Genomic DNA, 19510 nt, shown 5'->3' with positions numbered 1-19510 from the left:
TGAATGAAAACTTTCAAACAGTTCGATAATATTTTATAAATTTTTAAAATTGAGTGAAATTTAATAATAATTACCCTTATTTTTTAATATAAGGAGTAAATACAGCAAATGACTTTACGTTTAAGGCTAACTAAAACAAGAAAGAAGCTCTTAAAAAAAAAACCTAAAACAAGAAAGAAAATCTGAAATAAATATAAATAGAATCTAAATAAAAATTATAATTTAAATAAAATAAATAAATGAAGAAAAAAAAAAGAATATTGCTGAATTAGAATATATCAAATCAATTAAATCATCTATTTTGGTTGAATTGATTCAACCTATACTTCAATTTAACAAATTATTGAGACAATTAATTATTTCCCATTAAAATGATATTAAATCACAAAATTTAAATTTTTTTAAAACCCATCATGCAAACAATAAATCCAACAAAATTCCTCCTCAACACAATATTAAAACTAATAAAAATCAAATTATATGATATTAAAATACAGAAATTAAAGCACAAAATCGATAATAGACCATAGTTTTATGTCATTTTCCTATATTAGCTGGAAGCCTTTGAGAGTTGTTCAAACTTCCAACAGCGTCAAAGAATTGTTTGAGGCCTCTCGTGTTAAGTAAAGCATCCTTTTCAAACAAAACAATGTTTACATTTTTTTTTCAAATATGTTATTATTTACATTCGAATTTGATTTTTCGAATGACAATATGTTATTATTTACATTCGAATTCGATTATATTATTATTTTTCTATAATTTCATAATTAACTTCCACTCTCAAAATAACTTTTATTATTATTATTATTTATGATTAATAAAATATAAATTTATATGATCCATTATAAACATAAAAGGGAATGCCTATTTTGTTGATTTTCATTTACTGGCAGTCAATCACATTTTATTTATATAGAATTAGATGCAGGATTGCGATCCCATTTAATTTCAAATTTATAATATATCCCACATTAACCTACTAATAAATTAAAACTTTCTTCTTTTGTACTTTTTAAAATTTGTTCAAAGAAATTCACCCAAAAAGTTAAATATATTATCTTATTAAAATAAATTTATTCACACATATCTATATATATAATTTCATCATATACAATTTTAGTGTGCCAGTAAGAGCTTGTTTTGTAATTCGAAGCAATGGGCGAGTTGGATTTATTTTATTTTCTTTCAGATTATTAATTTAATATTATATTATAATGGTTTATTTTAATTGTAATTGTAATTATAAATTAATTTAGGGTAAACTCGTTAAACTATTAATAAGTTTATATTTTGGTCATTCAATTAAAAAAAGTACAAATTAATCATTAAACTATTTGAAAATTTTTCTTTAAGTAATTAGGCTGTTAAATTGTTGTTATATGTCATCTTCTGTTCACACTACCTACACTAATCTAAAGCTCTCATTTCTTTATTCACACCACTTACACCAATCTAAAGCTCTCATTTCCTTCTCTTCTATAATTCATTTTTTTATTCGTAAAATAACTTTGAATGTCACAAATTTATGAGCCAAAATCTAAATAAATTTCTTACCCAATATCTAACACTACAGAGCAACTTTGATATAAGTTATATTATTCTACTTGTCAATAAGTACAAATTCATCGTATTAATAGCTTGGAACTCATTAGCCGAACTTTTAAAAAAAACCTAATGGCTTAAATAATTTTTTTTAAATAATCCAATAATTTAGATAATAACTTTAAAATAATTTAAAGATTATTTTGTAACCTTTTAAAACATAAACCTACTAATTAGGAACGTGTATATAAATATATTTGTTGTGTGAATTTTGATGTTTTGTCTGTCATGTGACTAACGCCAGGCTAGCAATCTTGGGCATGATTAAGGTGGGGCCCACTGTCAATTCACCACATGCCATGCACTCTCTCACCCATCGTTTCACCTCCTTTTTGTCCTGCCCCTTACGTGTCAATCTGGGACCTTTCATCTCCCAACATACTGACAAACCAACCAAAACTTGCCTCTTCTAACTTCAAACTTCTTTTAGCGGTGGCAACGGGATAATGCGGGTACGATTTTTAATATTAAGTTTAAGTTTCAAACAATCATTTAATAGTATATCAATATTCATCAATAATTAAAATAATACATTTTAGATCTTAATGATAAAGATTAGAAAAAATTATTTAAATTTTTATTTGCAGACACGTGATATTTAAAATTATTTTATAAAAAATAGATTGAATTATATATGATAAAGAAAAGGAAAAGTCCAAGAATAATTTTAATAGTCTGGTAACTTAAATAAATTGATTCAATGATCATTTTATAACTCTTTAAAATTGAGTAACCAAAATATAAAATTACTAATAATACAATCTACTTAAAACTGCTAAACATTATTTGTTATAGGATTAAATACGAAACTGGTCTTCAAATTATATAAAACTTTCATTTAAGTACGTAAAGTAATTATACATTAATTTTATCTTATTTTGCTTTAGAAACAAGGTATCAATCAGTAAAAATGTAACACGCAACAAATTCGTACTAAACATCATACATTTGTTAACTAAAATAAAATGAAATTAGAAATTTAAGTACTACTTTTAATCATTAGTGAAAATTGCAAAGGTAAATTTTATAATTAAACCTTTAACAAATTACAAAAATCAATGACTTTATAATTTCCCACCACCTCATTATCTCATTTATGTTGATTAAAAGAATTTTTTTAAAGTGCGATAACTACAGTATAATTATAAATATTAAATTTGACTAAAAATTGATACGATCTAAACTAAAGTCAATAAACTAAAACTCTCATACATGATGAGATTCACGACCTGCATATATAATTATAAATGATAAATCTTAAACTTAAATACTTCGCAAAAGAACATTTTTTATAAAAAAAACTTTTACATTATTTATAATTATCTTATTTGTTTTATTATAATGAAGGTAAGAAACAAATATTTCTGTAGGGTTTATTGGATCTGTGGAGGGACCGTTTTAGTCATAATATTTACTTAAACAGGTAATTATTAATTAAAATAATTTAATTAGATCTCATCATTTGTTTGAGTACTTTTTTTTCTCCTATATTCATCATTAAATATCTAACCATTTATAATTTATATTATATTTAAATAGTTTATTTTTCATTTTAATTATATGCAAATAACAAAAAAATGTGATTATATTCAGTAAATTAGCTCCTCATTATTAAATTTCCATTTATATATATAAAAAATGGTCATTATATATATAATTAATGATCATAATTCATATGCTTCCAGGGAAGTCCTGTTTTTGCGGTCGTTCTTTTCTTCTCCTCCTATTCTTCTTCCATTCTTTTTTTTCTTCTGTTTTTCTTTATCTTTTTCTGTTTTATTTTTTTAGGGTTTGAGTGTTTTTCAGCTTTTCTTTTATTTTCTTTATTCACTATAATCTGAAAGCTATGAAGATGCCAGTAAGTACGTTTCTTTGATTTGATTTCTGAATTTTTAAAATTTAAATATGGTTTGATGAATAAAATTCATTGTTTTCCTGGTTTTTTTTTAAATATTTAAATTATTTGTTGCAATTCACATATAATATATATTATTGCCTTCTTGTTGTTTGATGTTATGTCTCTTTGAATTTTTCGGATTTTTTATTTTTCTTTGTAGAGTTTTGGTTTCATTGGATTCTAAAACTTTCAACTTTTCATCTTCCCTGCATTTAGAGTTATGATTTTTCTTTTTGATATTGACATTTAGGATGCTTTTTTAGTTTTTTTTCTGCAATTAATTGTTACCTTAATGCTTGCTTAATTTACTGATAATTACTTAATTTTAGTCAAAATTTTAGATTTTTTTCCTTAATTACCTCGATTTGTATTGGATTCTTTTGGTTTTTTCACCTTAAATTATAATATGTATTAAAAAATGGCTCTTTTTTTGGCATTAATGTATTACAAGGCATAGTTTTGATACCCTCAAGCAATATTTCTAAAGCCAATAATGGTTTGATATTATTTTCTCTTTTATCTCCATTGTTGTGTTTGCAAAGGTACAAGAGTTTCAACTGGTTTGTCTTTTTTGTTTGTGTTTTCATGGTGGTGCAGGTGGCGTTGCTGGTGCTGCTGGCATTATGCAATGCAATCAAAGTTAATGGAGAAGGTAACTATCTTCAATGTGATCATAACCCGACGTCGCAACCGAGACCCCATAGCGTTTCAATATTAGAATTCGGTGCTGTTGGTAATGGCAAAACTTTGAATACCATTGCCTTTCAAAATGCCATTTTCTATCTCAAGTCTTTCGCCGACAAAGGTGGTGCTCAACTCTACGTTCCACCAGGACGATGGCTTACAGGAAGTTTCAATCTCACTAGCCATCTCACCCTTTTCCTTGAAAAAGGTGCTGTCATTCTTGGATCTCAGGTATTATGATTGTTCTATAGTTTTAAGGTGTGATTCTCAACAATTTTTAGCTTTAAAATTGTTTGTCTTGCTTGTTAAGGATCCATCTCTCTGGGATATTGTTGAACCATTACCTTCGTATGGTCGAGGAATTGAACTTCCCGGAAGAAGATACCGAAGTTTGGTAAATGGATATATGTTACGGGATGTCGTAATAACTGGTAAGGTTCCCTTCGCTTTTGCTTGTTCTTGGTTGTGTCTTGGATAAGCTCACAACTTGCTTCTTGCATTAGGTGACAATGGAACCATAGATGGGCAGGGCTCAGTTTGGTGGGAATGGTTCACGTCTCATTCTTTAAATTATACTCGTCCTCACCTTGTGGAATTTGTTTCATCTAAAGATGTACATGTTTCGAACATTACTTTCCTGAATGCCCCTGCATATAATATCCATCCGGTTTATTGCAGGTTCATGTTCATTACTTTTCTGAATGCTTTACTCATTCTTTGACTTTTGTTGGTCTGTCAATAAATGGATATCTGCTCGGATTTTATGCAGCAATGTACATATACATAATGTATCAGTCTATGCTCCACCAGGATCACCATATACCGTCGGCATAGTCCCAGGTTTGCAATGTTTAATATCTGATTTTGTTCATATCAAGAACCTAAGCTGCATTTAGATATTACCTATTGACAACATCTTTCATTATATGCAGTTGCTTTACTTGCAAATAAGATTTCTCAGTTCTGTTTAGTGCTTTTATCTGCTGCAAAAGCTTTCTGAATCGTTTTTCTAACATTTTGCTTTCAGATTCTTCTGATAATGTTTGCATTGAGGACTGCAACATTAGTACAGGCCATGATGCGATTGCCCTCAAGAGTGGTTGGGACGAATATGGCATTGCCTATGGCAGACCTACCACAAACGTCCATATCCGATCAGTCCACCTTCAGTCGTCAACTGGCTCGTCCCTTGCCTTTGGTAGTGAAATGTCTGGTGGCATTTCCAATGTCCAAGTGGAACATGTCCACCTCTACAACTCATTCACCGGTATCCAGTTTAGAACAACAAAAGGTCGAGGTGGTTACCTTAGAGAGATCATCATATCAGACGCCAACATGCTAAACATTAACACGGCGTTCAGTGCTATCGGTGATTACGGGTCTCATCCGGATGACAAATTCAATCCCGATGCTTTCCCATCCCTTGAGAAAATTACCTTGCATGATATCATCGGTAAAAACATCATAATGGCCGGTAATTTCTCAGGGATCCAACAAGCACCCTTTACATCCATGTGTTTATTCAACATCTCCTTATCAATGAGTTCGGCCTTTTCATTTTGTTGGTCATGTTCCAACGTTTCGGGTTATTCTGAATTGGTTTTTCCCCAACCATGCGCCGACCTTAAGAATTCAAACGCTTCTTCGTGCTTTTCCATCCTAATGAGGCCGAATGGTAGAGGTGGTACAGGTGCGATCTTATAAAACAATTTCTAAGAAGAAAAACAAAATAAATTCGGAAAATTTTACCGGTTTACAAAATAGGTCAGATTCTTTCCAATAAGATACATCTAGAATATCATCCCTTTGAGTTGCAATGTCTTGCATTTGTTTTGTACAGTCTTCATTCTTGTGTAAACAAACTTTTGTCATTTGGTGAGTAAAAAAAACAAAAAAAAGGGGGTTTTGGGTATTTTTAGTATTTAGGACACTTAATTTTGTTTTAATTTAATTTTGGTCCAGCTACATTAGTTAAAAAGAGATTCAAAATGGGTGTTTAATTTTATTTTTGATTGAATAAAGTGTTTTAAATTTTTATTATTTTTCTTAGTTGTGTAAATTCATGTATTTGAGTATATTTTCGAAATAAATATAATATTATTAAATAAGTACTATCTCACTTCTTGAGAAGGTAGATTCCATTGCATTGGATTCTTTTGCATTACAGCAGAGAATGACAAAAATGGAAAAAGAAATCATTTTAGTTCTTGTCTTATCTAATTGTTGGTCTATGTTTTTGGAAGCAATATTTCTCGTCCCTCGAATCTGTCAAATCAATTTTCAGTTTTTTATCTGATTGGCTTCATCAATTATATTATTAAAATTCATAAAAATAAAAAAATTTAATATCTCTGTTCAATACATTTGTGAATTAGTTGGTTGATCCCATCAGATTTTCTAAAAACCGACTCGAGCTTACATCCATAAATTATCTGCGTTATGTCAATAAATTTAAAATGAAAATGTAAAGAACAGTATAATTTTGTCACATAACTTTTTACAACATACAATTCTAACAATGTTCATTTTTCTTTAAATTTTTCATTATAAATTGTCATATAAGATCTTGTGATTATTTAACGGTTAAAATAGCATTTTTAATAATAGAATGACCTTATTGATATAACATTAATAATTTAGAGATGTTTAAGGACCAATTAAAATATAAGTTATAGTTTGAGGATATTTGGTGCAATTAACTCATCAAAGAATATATATATATAGACACATATATTGTTTTGTCAAAAAATCTTAATAAATCGTGTGAAACATCCAGTATTCAATTAATGAATTGTATAATCTTACAATAGAAACAGTTCTCAAAACATCGTATGAATCATTTTTAAGGCTAAAAACACATTGAAACCAACCATGAACCATCTCCAAGACTCTGCTTCTCAAGTTCAATGTAATGACTTTCGGCTCTTCACCAAGCCACTGGGCCGTATCCAACTCTACGGTGGCATTTTGCCGAATCACATAAAGTCATAATCATCGACATCAACGTAAGCATTAACGACCAGATCATCATCCGGTTTATCGACATGGAGCTGTTTTTTCTTACCACCTGGGGAAAAAAAGGGTTGAAAAGCAGTTCGAGAATTCTTCTATTTAATTGTTATTACGAACATCACATGAAGATTTCGTTCAAACAAGCTAATCTAATCATAACACATTGTTCGACCCTAACCTTTCGGGGCGAAAGCCTAAGGCTCTCAAGGAAGAAAGATATATAAAGCTTTAAACGCATGTATAATATATACATGTGAGTGTGTGTATAATGGGATTCGAGAATGAAACGATTACCTGTCTTTTTTTTACTTGTGGCTTCTTTCTCGGCTTTTAGCTTTTCATTTGCGATTGCGATGATTGAAGATGCGATATCTTTGGCATCGGCCGCCTTCAAAGAAATAGTTGATAGTCTCATTACTGCCTTGAGTAGTGCAATATAATGATAACTTTTCTGCATCGAAAGAGAGTATTTGAGCAATGTAAGAACTTTCTCAATATACAGGCAAGACACAAAAAAGAAAAACGATTAAAAACTCACATCATACGGGCAAAGCTTATGAGAAATAAGCTCAGCATATTCCTCAAAGTCGCTTTCGGATTTAGGAATAAAGTTATCAACAGTCTTGATATCACCTTTCTTAGCAAAAAGTTCAGTAGTCGACCTAAAATCAGCTTCTTCCACGAGCCTATGATAGAAAGAAAACACCGAATTAAAACCACAAAAAATATTGAGTTTGGAGACATATACAAGTAAAACGAGGTGCCGTAACAATCCCGAGATCCAAGAATGCGGATGTGGAGAAAAAAACAATATGGCTTCGGTTAATTTCGGGAATGACCTAAACTAAGTTCTACCTTTGTTGGCGAAGTTTCTCGGCAACGGGATCAAGGGGCTCTTCTTTAGCTATTTCGATAGTTTTCCCTTTTTTTTCAGTAGCTTTCGATAAGGGTTTCTTGGGGGCCTTCTCTTCAGTAGCTTTTGCTACGGGTTGCTGATTATGGATTAAGGAAAAGAAAACATCAATGCAAGCAAATAGTTTATAAGGACATTCTTGTTTCTTGGCATAGAATGTCCGTACAAAATGGCCAAGTAACAACTTCGATACACAATAAGTAATGTTTGCTAATGAATTCAAAACATATCATCTATGAACACACGGTTGCACTAAGTTCGTGTTAATATTTCCATCAGTTTATTCGGTTGGAAAAGTAATGAACTTGTAACCAGATATTCTAGCCTATGGTTATGGTTAGGTGGTAGAAATTTGTTACTATGAATGCCATTTTGTCCCCATTTTACCGCATAAACATCCAAAATTATTCAACAGACCCAAGAAGATTAGTAAAACCAGACAGATACCAAATTATAACGAAAATCATCGTACCAGAGGAGGTTCTTCATCTTCATCCTCCCATGATTCCTTGATATCAGCATCATCAACATCTTCATCATCCCATTTGCTTTTAGGTTGCTCCTTTGAAACAAGAGGCGGAATGTCATCCTCTGCAATGACAACATATGGTTTCGTGAACAAAAAAAAAAAAGGGGCATATTAAGACAGTTACTTCAATTAAGATTGAACATACTAAAACAGAATAAAATTTTGTTACTTATCAACAACTTAAAAGCAAATGAAACATAAATTGAAGCTGTTTTAAGGTAAAAATAGGAGCCTCTTCACACCTTAAACCACCTATGATAAGATTCTGGGCCTACTGTTAGCTGATGGCTAAAGCTCGATTTAAGCTTATGTTACTCAGGCTCAAACATGAGTGTCAGATACAGATATGTATCGGACAAGCATTTGTGAATCCCACAATCAAAGCCTTGTTTGGCTTAACTACTAAAAGGAGGTTTTTAAGGCAATTGGAGGCTCTTCACACCTTAAACCACCTATAATAAGATTTTGGGGCTACCGGCAAGCAATGTCTAAAGCTCAATTTGAGCTTATGTTACTCAGAGTCAAGCATGAGTATCAAAATATGGATATGTACCGGACAAGCATTGGCAAATCCCGGAATCAAAACCTTGTCCAGCTTAACTACTAAAAGGAGCTTTTTAAGGCAATTGGAGCCTCTTCACACCTTAAACCACCCAGATAAGATTCTTGGGTTACCATTAGGCAATGGCTAAAGCTCAATTTAAGCTTATGTTACTCGGACTCAAACATGACTGTCAGACATGGATATGTATTGGTCCTATCCGGCAAGCATTTACGAATCCCACAATTGAAGCCTTGTTTGGCTTAACTACTAAAAGGAGCTTTTAAAGGCAATTGGAGCCTCTTCACACTTAAATAAGATTCTGGGGTTACCATTAGGCAATGGCTAAAGCTCAATTTGAGCTTATGTTATTTGAACTCAAGCATGTGAGTGCCAGATACGGATATGTTCCAGACAAGCATTTGCAAATCCTGGAATCAAAGCCTTGTCTAGCTTAACTACTAAAAGGAACTTTTTAAGGCAATTGGATCCTCTTCACGCCTTAAATCACCTAGATAAGAATCTGGGGTTACCATTAGGCAACGGCTAAAGCTCGATTTAAGCTTATGTTACTCGGACTCAAACATGAGTATCAGATATGAATATGTATTGGACAAGCATTTGCAAATCCTGCAATCCAAGCCTTGTCTGGCTTAACTACTAAAAGAAGCTTTTTAAGGAATTTGGAGCCTCTTCACACCTCAAACCACCTGGATAAGATTCTGCGGACACCATTAGCCAATGGCTAAAGCTTGACTTTAGCTTATATTACTCGGACTCAAGCATAAATGTCAGATACAAATATGTGTGGTACAAGCATTTGCTTGTCCCGCAATCGAAGCCTTGTCTAGCTTAACTACTAAAAGGAGCTTCTTCTTTTTTTAATGAAAAGAAAAAAGAAAACCTACTAAATTTCTCCATAATCTACTCCATTTCCCAATAAACCCTAAACCCCATTAAAACTTAAGCAAAACAAACCAAATAAAAATTCCAAATTTCAATCAACACAAATAATTATAAGCTAAAGCTTGCATATACAGGTTCAAAACATAATAAAACAAACAAAAGAAAATTAAATATAAATTTATAATCAAAGCCCTACTTAAACAACAAAAATGTAATCAAATTTGGGCTAAAAAGAAAAAAAGGAATTTACCCCAGTCCTCCTGTACTGTTCACTTAAACAAATTCCACGAATCTAAGAACAACCCTGAAACCAGAAAATGAAAACAAAAAAAAAAGTATATTCCTTTAAATTAAAAAAAATATATTAGCAAAGAAACAAATGAAAAATTACTTACTTGCCTTGAAATAATTATAGTTGGGGAATTTTTTGCTCACAGTTCAGACGCCAAAAGCAACAATTTAGAGGGAAATGAATACTATTTTAGGGTTTTTACTGCAGTTTGCTAACCGTTACTTAAATGAACGTTAAAAATACTATAGCGAAATTCTCAGTTTGACCCCTTGTACTATAGTAAAATTCTCACTTTGGTCCCTTTATTATTGTCCACGTCTTCACATTTGATTGGCTTAAACAAACACAGGGGATTTTCTTAAACGGAAATGATCAAATGGCTAATGTGATGGAAGGAATAAAAGTAAAGGGAGCAAAGTGATCGGATAAAAAAAAAGGTAAAAGTGATAATTTTACAATAATATAGGGACTAAAATAGGTATTAAGCTAATTATATCTTAAATGCTAAAATAATCTCAAAATTTTTAAAAGTTTTAATTAAAATAAGTATAAAAATATTGGCATTACATCAAATAAACATCAAATAAATTAAATTAGGCATAATAATTTATTTGAATTTCTAATTTTATTAAAAAGATTATTTTAGATCTTTAATTAATTTTTCTCCTTTTTATAGTTATTAAGCCTGCGATGTTTGTCAAATCACCTCAAAATAGATAAAAATTTAATATTTGTTAACTTTGCTGACATGACAACCCACATATATGCTACATCAACAATTAATTAATTTTTAAATTTGTTAAATATTGATTTTTAATAGTTTTTTTTGAATTTTTTTAATTTTAAAAAATTAATTAATTATTTACGTTGCATCCATGTGGAAGTCATGCGAACAAAGTTAACAAACGCTAATATTTCCATCTATTTTTGAGTAATTTGATAAACAATTCAATTTTAAGCGTTAAAGAGACGAAAGATTAAATAGATAACTAAAAAAAAAATTTATAAACTTAAAAGGACAGAAAAATCATATGCCATTAAATTATTTCTTTAGCTTTAGCTGCAAGTGTTTAAATTATGAGGGGTAAATTGAATGTGACATGTTGGTAAAAAGAAATAGTGTTGTAAATTTTATTTTTCCAAATTGATCATATGATTTTAAAATAGGTTTAACACTTAGCGATAATTTAAACTTTAAAAATATGAAATATAATTTTACCATTTTGTAAATGAACCAACCTTCTATTTTGAGATTAAAATATAATATAGAAACTGTCAGTACTTTTTACCCATTCTTATATTGTATTTTTATTCCTAGTACTTTTTAGAAATTAAATTATCCAACTAAGTACAGATTACAAAATTAGTCTGTATATCACAAAAAATATTCAGTAAAAATGAAACCATTCATTGTTGAATGGTTATTTACACCTGATTAATCCGAACTAAAACTCGAGAATATTTCAAATTTAGAATGATGATGACAATTAATTTCAGATGATTCAAATTTGAGTATTAAACTCATATGAAAGAAAAACTTGATATTATCAAGAAAAAAATATTCAATTCAAAATTGACATAAAAAATTATCCCAAAATTAAAATGATAAAAGACAATTAATTTTAAATGATTTAAATTCAAGTATCAAACTTATATGACAAAACACGATATTATTGAGGAAAAAATGATTCAATCAGAAAACGACATCAAAATATGTATTCCAAACAAAGAATGGCTAAGACAATTAATTCAAATGATTCAAATTCAAGTATCAAACTCATATAACAAAACTCGACTTTATCAGAGAAAAAATGATTCAATCTGAAACGCATCCCAAACTTACAAAGACAATTATTCAAATTTGATTATCAAACTCATATGACAAAACTCGATATCATCAAAAAAAATTTTAATCCGAAACCGACATAAAAAATGTATCCCAAGCTTAGAATGATGAAGACAATTAGTTTCAAATATTTAGATTCGAGTATCAAACTTGTATGACAAGACTAGATATTGTCAAGAAATAATGATTCAATCCGAAAGTGACATCAAAAAATGTAATCCAAACTTAGAATGACAAAGACAATTACTTTCAGATTATTCAATTTCGAGTATCAGACTCATACAACAAAACTCAATATTATTGAGGAAAAATGATTCAACCAGAAACCGACATAAAAAAATGTATTCCAAACTTAGAATGACGAAGACAACTAATTTCAAATGATTCAAATTCAAGTATCAAACTCGTTTGACAAAACTCAATATTATCGAGAGAGAAAAATGATTCAATTCGAAACCGATATAAAAAAATGTATCCCAAATTTAGAATAATGAAGACAAATAAATTCAAATGATTCAAATTCAAGTATCAAACTCATATGACAAAACCCGATATTATATAGAGAAAAATGATTCAACTCGAAGCCGACATAACAAAATGTATCCCAAAGTTAAATGACGAAGACAATTAATTTCAAATGATTTAGATTTGAGTATCAAACTCATATGACAAAACTCGATATTATCGAAGAAAAAATTATTCAACTTGAAACCAACATAGAAAAATGTATTCCAAACTTAGAATGATGAAGAGAATTAATTTCAAATGATTCAAATTCGAGTATCAAACTCGTATGACAATACTTTATATTATCGAGAGAAAAAATGATTCAATCCAAAACTGACATAAAAGAATGTATCCCAAACTTAGAATGACGATAATAGTTAATTTTAAATAATTCAAATTTGAGTATCAAACTCATATGACCAAATTCGATATTATCAAGAAAAAATGATTCAATCCGAAACTGACAAAAAAAAAATGTATCCTAAACTTAGAATGATGAAGACAAAAAAACATGATATTATTGAGAGAGAAAAAATGACTCAATTTGAAACCGACATAGAAAAATGTATTACCAACTTAGAATGATGAAAACAGTTAATTTAAAATGATTCAAATTTAAGTATCGAACTCATATGACAAAACTTGATATAATCAAGAGAGAAAAAATGATTTAATCCAAAACCATCATAAAAAAAATGTATCCCAAACTTAGATTGAGAAGACAATTAATTTTAAATTATTTAAATTTGAGTGTCAAACTCATATGACAAAAATATAAATTATCGAGAAAAATGATTCAATCTGAAACTGACCAAAAAAAAAGTATCCCATACTTAAAATGACGAAGACAATTAATTTCAAATAATTCAAGTTTGAATATCAAACTCATAGAACTCGATATTATCGAGAAAAAAAAATCTGTAACTGACATAATGTTTTAAATATGGTTGTTAGATTTTATTGAAATAATAAATGAAAAAACTTCATTGTGATTTAAGGAGTGAGTTAACAATTTACTTAAAATAAAAATGATATTTAATTTTATTTAAATATGATTAATATATTATTTATTATTCGAGTTTAATTTCAATACTTAGTTGCCAAAATCAACATTAAAACAAAATTTATTAATCAAATTGAGATAAAAAAAACACTTAAACATCAAATTAAGTATTGATATTTGTGTATTTTTTTTTGTTGCACTTAAATATTTAAATTTAATTTTAATGTTCAATTTGATACATAAATATTTTTATCTGACTTACGTATTTCCTTTTCTATTAAAACACACGTGTCAAATATTCATTTGACCAAATATTTGTTTGATTTAGGTACCAAATTAATCTTTAGAACCAACCAAATATTATATTAACTTTTTATCCTAGATAATTATTCAATTATTCATCAATAAAAGAGTAATTAGAAAGGCATCAACCTCGACCATTTCCCGCTCGAACATCACCCAAGAAAACGAGACTAACATCTTAAACGGTATCGTTTCTCCTTCTCGAGCCCTGGTTTTTTCTCGTTACGTCCCGTACAATGTCGGAATCCGGCGTCGTTCGTAACCGAGGCGGTGGTAGGCGGTTGCCGCCGAGGATGCACCGACAACAGCCACAGATGGAGTGGCGGCGTCGGCAGGAACAAAGGCCGTTGCTTCCCGGGACTTCGTCGGAGAACAGAACGGAAAACGAGGTACCCCCAACATCATCTTCTTCGCCGGCGAATAGTGGCTACGATGACAGTGAAAGAAACAATAACAATAATCCGACGAATTTGGATCGGTTCTTGGAGTTCACAACTCCGGTGGTTCCAGCTCAACGTTTACCTCAGGTAAAAAACCAATATTTTTTACCTTCCCTTTTTCCTTGTTTTTACCTAGATTTTAGGGATTTGTTTTTTTTTTTTTGTTACTTTCAATTCTGGTGGCAAACCCTACTCTGTTGATGAAACTTTGTGTGATCCTATAGACAATCATAACCCGACGGCGTCGGCGACGGCGACACTCACCGGAGAATCCTCTGTATTTTGTTCTCAAGGATTTGTGGGAATCTATGGAGGAATGGAGTGTGTATGGAGCTGGGGTTCATATTTTGTTGGACGGGTACCCTGTAATTCAATACTATGTCCCCTACTTGTCTGCCATTCAGCTGTATATTGACCCTTCAAGACCCTCCACAAGCCAAAGGTAAAAAACTAAAAACCATTCACTGTTTCTTACCTTTGTTTATCTTAGTTTGCCGCTGTTGTTCCGAGCCTTGAGCAGAGAATCCTTGATGGACCTCGACTTTTGCATGATCATGTTGCTCAAAGTCTGATAACTTGGATTGGTACTGATACGTTTTAAAATATCTGCTCTCCAGCCTGTACTCGTCGAGTAGTTCAATTGAGCTGTGAATCGTGCTTGTTGCCTTACTCATTTTCTGCTATATCGTTGAACAGGAGGCCTGGTGAGGAGAGTAGTACCATGTCATCTAGTAGCAGTGGGAGCAATGATGCCATCCAGGGAGCTCAGAGTCATGTCGAGATTGGAGATGCTGAAATCTCGGCATTGAATAGATTGTCACTTAGAGATAGGCCTAAAACTGAGACTCGTAACAGTCCTGCAGGTCAACTTGTTTTTGAGTACTTCGAGCAAGATGAGCCATCTAGTCGGAAGCCTTTGACCAACACAGTAAGTCCCTTAGCATCCATTTTTTCAGTTCATCGTGCTTTCTCTAATAACCTTTCATCCAACAGGTTTCGGATCTAGCATCTCAATTCCCAGCTTTGACGACCTACAGAAGCTGTGATCTCTTGCCTTCGAGCTGGATTTCCGTGGCATGGTATATTTTCCACGTTTATTGTCATTTCGAAATTAAATCCGATAATATTTGACAGAAATGTCTTTTTTTCTTCATGAAGGTATCCTATATATAGGGTGCCAATGGGTCCAACTTTGAAAAACCTGGATGCCTGCTTTCTAACATATCACTGCCTTTCTACACCATCAAACGGTAAGCATCTTTTCTACTGTTCACATTCCATCAAGTGTCGTCGTTATTCTCTGTGAGACTTAACTATGACAAGATTTCGGTATTGTTTTTCAAGTAGGTACTGCCACAGATAGCCTACCCTTCCGAGGCTTTAACATCAGGGAGTTTGATGCTGCCGAAATGCCCTCGAAGCTAGCATTGCCTACCTTTGGACTTGCTTTCTATAAGTTCCAAGCTTCCATCTGGAATGCCCCCGACGTTATCGAGTCTCCGAAAGCCAATTCCCTTTTACAAGAGGCTGATAATTGGCTTAGGCATTTGCAATTTGATCATCCAGATTTCAGGTTCTTTGTTACCCATACTTGAAACAAGTGAAGTTCCCATACATATAACTCAAAATTGCATATCAAATATGTAGGTTGATACAACTTTATTGTTTTTTTTTTTCCGAATCTTTGATGCTTATGCATCTCAAAATCTCAACTAAGACATTCCCTTGATAATTTACTTCCTAATTCTCTTTGAAACAATCTTCTATCGATCACTCCTTTAACAACCTAAAACGACTTTGCTCTCATTACTATGATTTTGATTCCTCTACTATGCTAAAATTAGAGATTTAGTTTATATGATCCCTCTGCTTTTATAATGTCGTTAGCTAATCCAAATAGCTCCGCTTAAAATGCCGACATGAATGGCAGCTACTCAGCTAGACAGTATAACCCCTACTTTTCAACACAAGACAAAGCCCCAATTGCAGATAATGACATGGACATTCAATTATTATTTGACATGAGATATATGCAACTCTTTCTTAGAACGTTATGCATATTCGTGGCTATATATCAGGAAACTCAGATCTTCGATGGTATATAAAAAGCAAAGCATAGATATAGGATAAAGTTCTTCCATCTTTTCATTATGCACAGAAGCTCTAAATACAATAGATATATAAAGTTCCGGGGATCTAACCGGCTTACTGTTTTCCTGAGGTAGGGTGAAGGTCTTCTTTATGCTTTACTCTCTCTCAGACCTAATATTATATTGGCATAACCACTACAAATGCACCCCCAATCAACTTATAAGTTATTGTCAAGAAAAGTGGACATCAACAGTCCTTGGATGAACTCGCACCTTCTAGCTTTCTCCTCGTGATCCTTGTCCGACAGTTGGGACTGTTGAGGCTTTCTGTCGAGATAAACTAGCGTTAGAAACTTAGGTCCGGTTAATAACTTACGAGATTGAATGACAACCGCAAAAAAGCAAGCAGACTCTATGCATCCAATACGATTAATGTGTTCATCAATTGACAGTAGGGATCTAAGTTACTCAGATGGAAATCTGTCTCAGATGGATAAGTTCACCTTTTTTTGAAGCTTTTCTACGTATTTGAATGTCATATCCCTATACACATAAAATAAAATGAAGAAACAACGCCTACACCACTATGATTTAGAGATTATCTACCTACTGACCAGAAAGAATAATAACAATAAAACAAATTAACTTAAGCCATGACATTTCCGAGCCGTAGTGACTTTGCTCGAAGTTGTTCACTAAATCAAAGGAGCATAGTGGACTACCAGTAAGCCTAGTCATTTTTTGGGGACCAAACAAAGAAACAAGTGGACTAATATAGCAAATATAAATCACACCGGCACTTATACCTTCCCAGAAATTCTTTATTTCCACTTTCCTTTACCACACTTGCTTCGGCAATAGAAAGAGGTTGCAAGCTTAAAGGCTCATCACCTGTGGGAGGACTAAACATAAATGAAGATAATAACGGATCGGCTTCAACATTGGGAGAAGGAAGAAATGAAGATCCCCCAAGAAGGGCCTGCAAATTTCCTTCTCGCAGCTCTTTTCTCAACATCGAAAATGTCAAATTGGACCCACCCTTGCGTAATCTCCGCTTGCGCTGAACGTAATGTCCAGTCAAGGAATAAACTAAACCATTCACCATGGCATGCTTACTCACAATTAAACTAAAAGAAATTAAAACGTACAAATGCTAATAAATGCCCCTCCCTCACCATGGTGTGCGTAGTTGACCACCATGGACATGATGAATATGAAAGCATGTCAAAGTGTATAGCCTACTAAAATAAACAGATAAAATATTTGGACCACGTGTCACGTCTATACGGATTTGGTATTATTTAACCAGCATCGACATAAAAAGTAAGTGAGAGATAACGACTAAACCGAACTGGGCAAAATAGACCAAAAAAAGAAAGGATATCTTAAGAAAATTCCCATGTTGCATGGTAATGTGGCTGACAATATCCATTCCGACCCTCTTCGCACAAACTGGGCACACCTGAAAACGTAACATCGAACCAAACACACATTAAGCAAAATTCATAAGCAACACTCAAGCAACATCATATATCCTACAATGCACATCAATTGGATTAAGGAAAAAGAATCATAGAACTTAAAACAATTATTTTAAAAGTTAAACAGCTTAAAATGCAAATTTCAATTATCACTCTAGCAGCAGTGAAATTCACCAAGACACATAGCTGCGAATATTATCAAATTTCTTATAAAGTTAATCCCAAAATTTTCAATCTCTTTTTGTAATAAACCTTATAAGAAAATTACAAATTTCATCAACAAAAACATAAAAAAAAGAGTAATAATAAATCAGATTATATTAAACAAATTAAGCAAAAAAGGGTACCCCGTTTTTGGCTTCAACAGGATGTTCTTCATCGATATGGCAACAAAGTCCAACAATGTCGAAATCCTCAGCGCAAAATGGACATAAAAACTGTGCCTTGAAATCCTCATCTCCGTCAATTTCTTCATATCCTCCTCCTAGAAACAGATCTAAAAAACGACATTCAAAAAAATTCAAAATTCATCACAAGTTCTAACCATTTCTAAAATTTCCAGAGAAACAAACGGAAACAAAAATACTAACCAGATCGTGATTGACGACGCCTTGACGAAGACGAAGAAGAAGAAGAATGGGAGAATCGAAAGCTCCATGAATTTGACTCCATTTTCTCGAGAAAACAAAGCAACTTCTTCTTCTTTTTTGATCCAAATATTTATGAATCTTTTTCGTCTCTCTTCTTTTTGAAAATCTTTTGATAAATTTATTGAAATGAAATGTCTAAAAGCTTCATAAAATTATCAAAATTATTTTCAAGATTAAAAAAATAAAATTAAACCCTAAAAAGATGGAAGAAACAATCGGGAAAAAAAGAATAACAGAGAGAGTCTCTCCACCGAATTTCTGCTATCTTTTATGAAACAAATTGTTTTTTTAATCTTTTTTGCCTTTCTTTTATTTTATTTTCATACTTTGCCCTTTAATTGTAGCCGAATTGTGAAAATACCCCCACTTTTACAATCACTTGGCTGTGATTGCGTTACTGGGCGAGGACGTAAGTACGTCACGTACGAATTTGATTGGGTATTAGTTGAAACGCGTTTTATAAACGTTTTGGACTGTCCACATTGCCAATGGAGCTGTCATTTTTACTTTTGGGGGTTTGGGACAACGAATGTTGTTATAGAATCGGACAAAAATATTATTTTTTAAATTTTGGCAAAAATAATAATTTTTAAAAATATTAAGCTTGAACATAATGTTTTTATTCAATTTATACCTTTTTATGAATAAATTGTTATTAAATTAATTTTTTTAAAAATTAATAGACTTGACCATTTTATCGGGTTTTTTTTAAAGAGAATTTAAATTCTATTTTTCATTTTTTTGAGAAATTTATTTATTATTTATTGAACCAAATTCTCAAATATATCAGAGCAACTGGAGAAATCAAATT

The 19510-nt window shown here is 31.6% G+C and overlaps 4 protein-coding genes across 5 annotated transcripts; 2 read left to right on the top strand and 2 right to left on the bottom strand.

Annotated features, from left to right (window-relative positions):
- Positions 1–3172: 3172 nt before the first annotated feature.
- Positions 3173–6226, top strand: LOC107926375 (probable polygalacturonase). Its single transcript, XM_016857218.2, has 6 exons — positions 3173–3463; positions 4100–4417; positions 4497–4617; positions 4690–4864; positions 4956–5026; positions 5214–6226. Exons 1-6 carry the CDS (start codon positions 3452–3454, stop codon positions 5888–5890), a joined length of 1374 nt encoding a protein of 457 aa, XP_016712707.2. The 5' UTR covers positions 3173–3451; the 3' UTR covers positions 5891–6226.
- A 693-nt stretch (positions 6227–6919) lies between these two features.
- Positions 6920–10356, bottom strand: LOC107926437 (eukaryotic translation initiation factor 3 subunit J; the record flags this gene model as incomplete). Its single annotated transcript, XM_016857284.2, has 6 exons — positions 6920–7253; positions 7493–7649; positions 7737–7884; positions 8054–8190; positions 8584–8702; positions 10338–10356. Coding segments are annotated over 6 exons (672 nt in total), but the record flags the coding sequence as incomplete, so codon positions are not given.
- A 3581-nt stretch (positions 10357–13937) lies between these two features.
- On the top strand, positions 13938–16295 carry LOC107926539 (uncharacterized). 2 transcript variants are annotated; one of them, XM_016857416.2, is made up of 6 exons: positions 13938–14565; positions 14703–14920; positions 15175–15406; positions 15472–15557; positions 15637–15728; positions 15823–16295. In XM_016857416.2, the coding sequence occupies exons 1-6, from the start codon at positions 14275–14277 to the stop codon at positions 16071–16073; spliced, it is 1170 nt and encodes a 389-aa protein (XP_016712905.2). In that variant the 5' UTR covers positions 13938–14274; the 3' UTR covers positions 16074–16295. The 2 variants fall into 2 exon arrangements, with proteins under 2 accessions (XP_016712905.2, XP_016712906.2); XM_016857417.2 differs by having other exon boundaries at positions 13939–14565; positions 15826–16295.
- A 305-nt stretch (positions 16296–16600) lies between these two features.
- LOC107926540 (protein DEHYDRATION-INDUCED 19 homolog 4) lies at positions 16601–19028 on the bottom strand. Its single transcript, XM_016857418.2, has 5 exons — positions 18640–19028; positions 18397–18545; positions 17953–18030; positions 17375–17634; positions 16601–16895 (listed from the first exon to the last, which is right to left on the bottom strand). The coding sequence occupies exons 1-5, from the start codon at positions 18719–18721 to the stop codon at positions 16787–16789; spliced, it is 678 nt and encodes a 225-aa protein (XP_016712907.2). The 5' UTR covers positions 18722–19028; the 3' UTR covers positions 16601–16786.
- Between the last annotated feature and the right edge of the window lie 482 nt (positions 19029–19510).

This window comes from Gossypium hirsutum, chromosome D09 (assembly GCF_007990345.1).
Source record: "Gossypium hirsutum isolate 1008001.06 chromosome D09, Gossypium_hirsutum_v2.1, whole genome shotgun sequence".
NCBI classification, from domain to species: domain Eukaryota; kingdom Viridiplantae; phylum Streptophyta; class Magnoliopsida; order Malvales; family Malvaceae; genus Gossypium; species Gossypium hirsutum.
This window is presented reverse-complemented; position numbering and strand designations above follow the sequence as displayed.

Bases quoted from the DNA above. Each gene is read 5' to 3' on its own strand.
- LOC107926375 (XM_016857218.2), top strand. The intron at 4,618-4,689 runs GTAAGGTTCCCT...TTCTTGCATTAG, and splicing joins ACGGGATGTCGTAATAACTG to GTGACAATGGAACCATAGAT. The intron at 5,027-5,213 runs GTTTGCAATGTT...TTTTGCTTTCAG, and splicing joins TACCGTCGGCATAGTCCCAG to ATTCTTCTGATAATGTTTGC.
- LOC107926539 (XM_016857416.2), top strand. From the start codon at position 14,275: ATGTCGGAATCCGGCGTCGTTCGTAACCGAGGCGGTGGTAGGCGGTTG. The intron at 15,558-15,636 runs GTATATTTTCCA...TTCTTCATGAAG, and splicing joins AGCTGGATTTCCGTGGCATG to GTATCCTATATATAGGGTGC. The intron at 15,729-15,822 runs GTAAGCATCTTT...TTGTTTTTCAAG, and splicing joins CCTTTCTACACCATCAAACG to TAGGTACTGCCACAGATAGC.
- LOC107926540 (XM_016857418.2), bottom strand. From the start codon at position 18,721: ATGGAGTCAAATTCATGGAGCTTTCGATTCTCCCATTCTTCTTCTTCT. The intron at 18,546-18,639 runs GTTAGTATTTTT...GTCGTTTTTTAG, and splicing joins GCGTCGTCAATCACGATCTG to ATCTGTTTCTAGGAGGAGGA. The intron at 18,031-18,396 runs GTACCCTTTTTT...TTACGTTTTCAG, and splicing joins CTGTTGAAGCCAAAAACGGG to GTGTGCCCAGTTTGTGCGAA.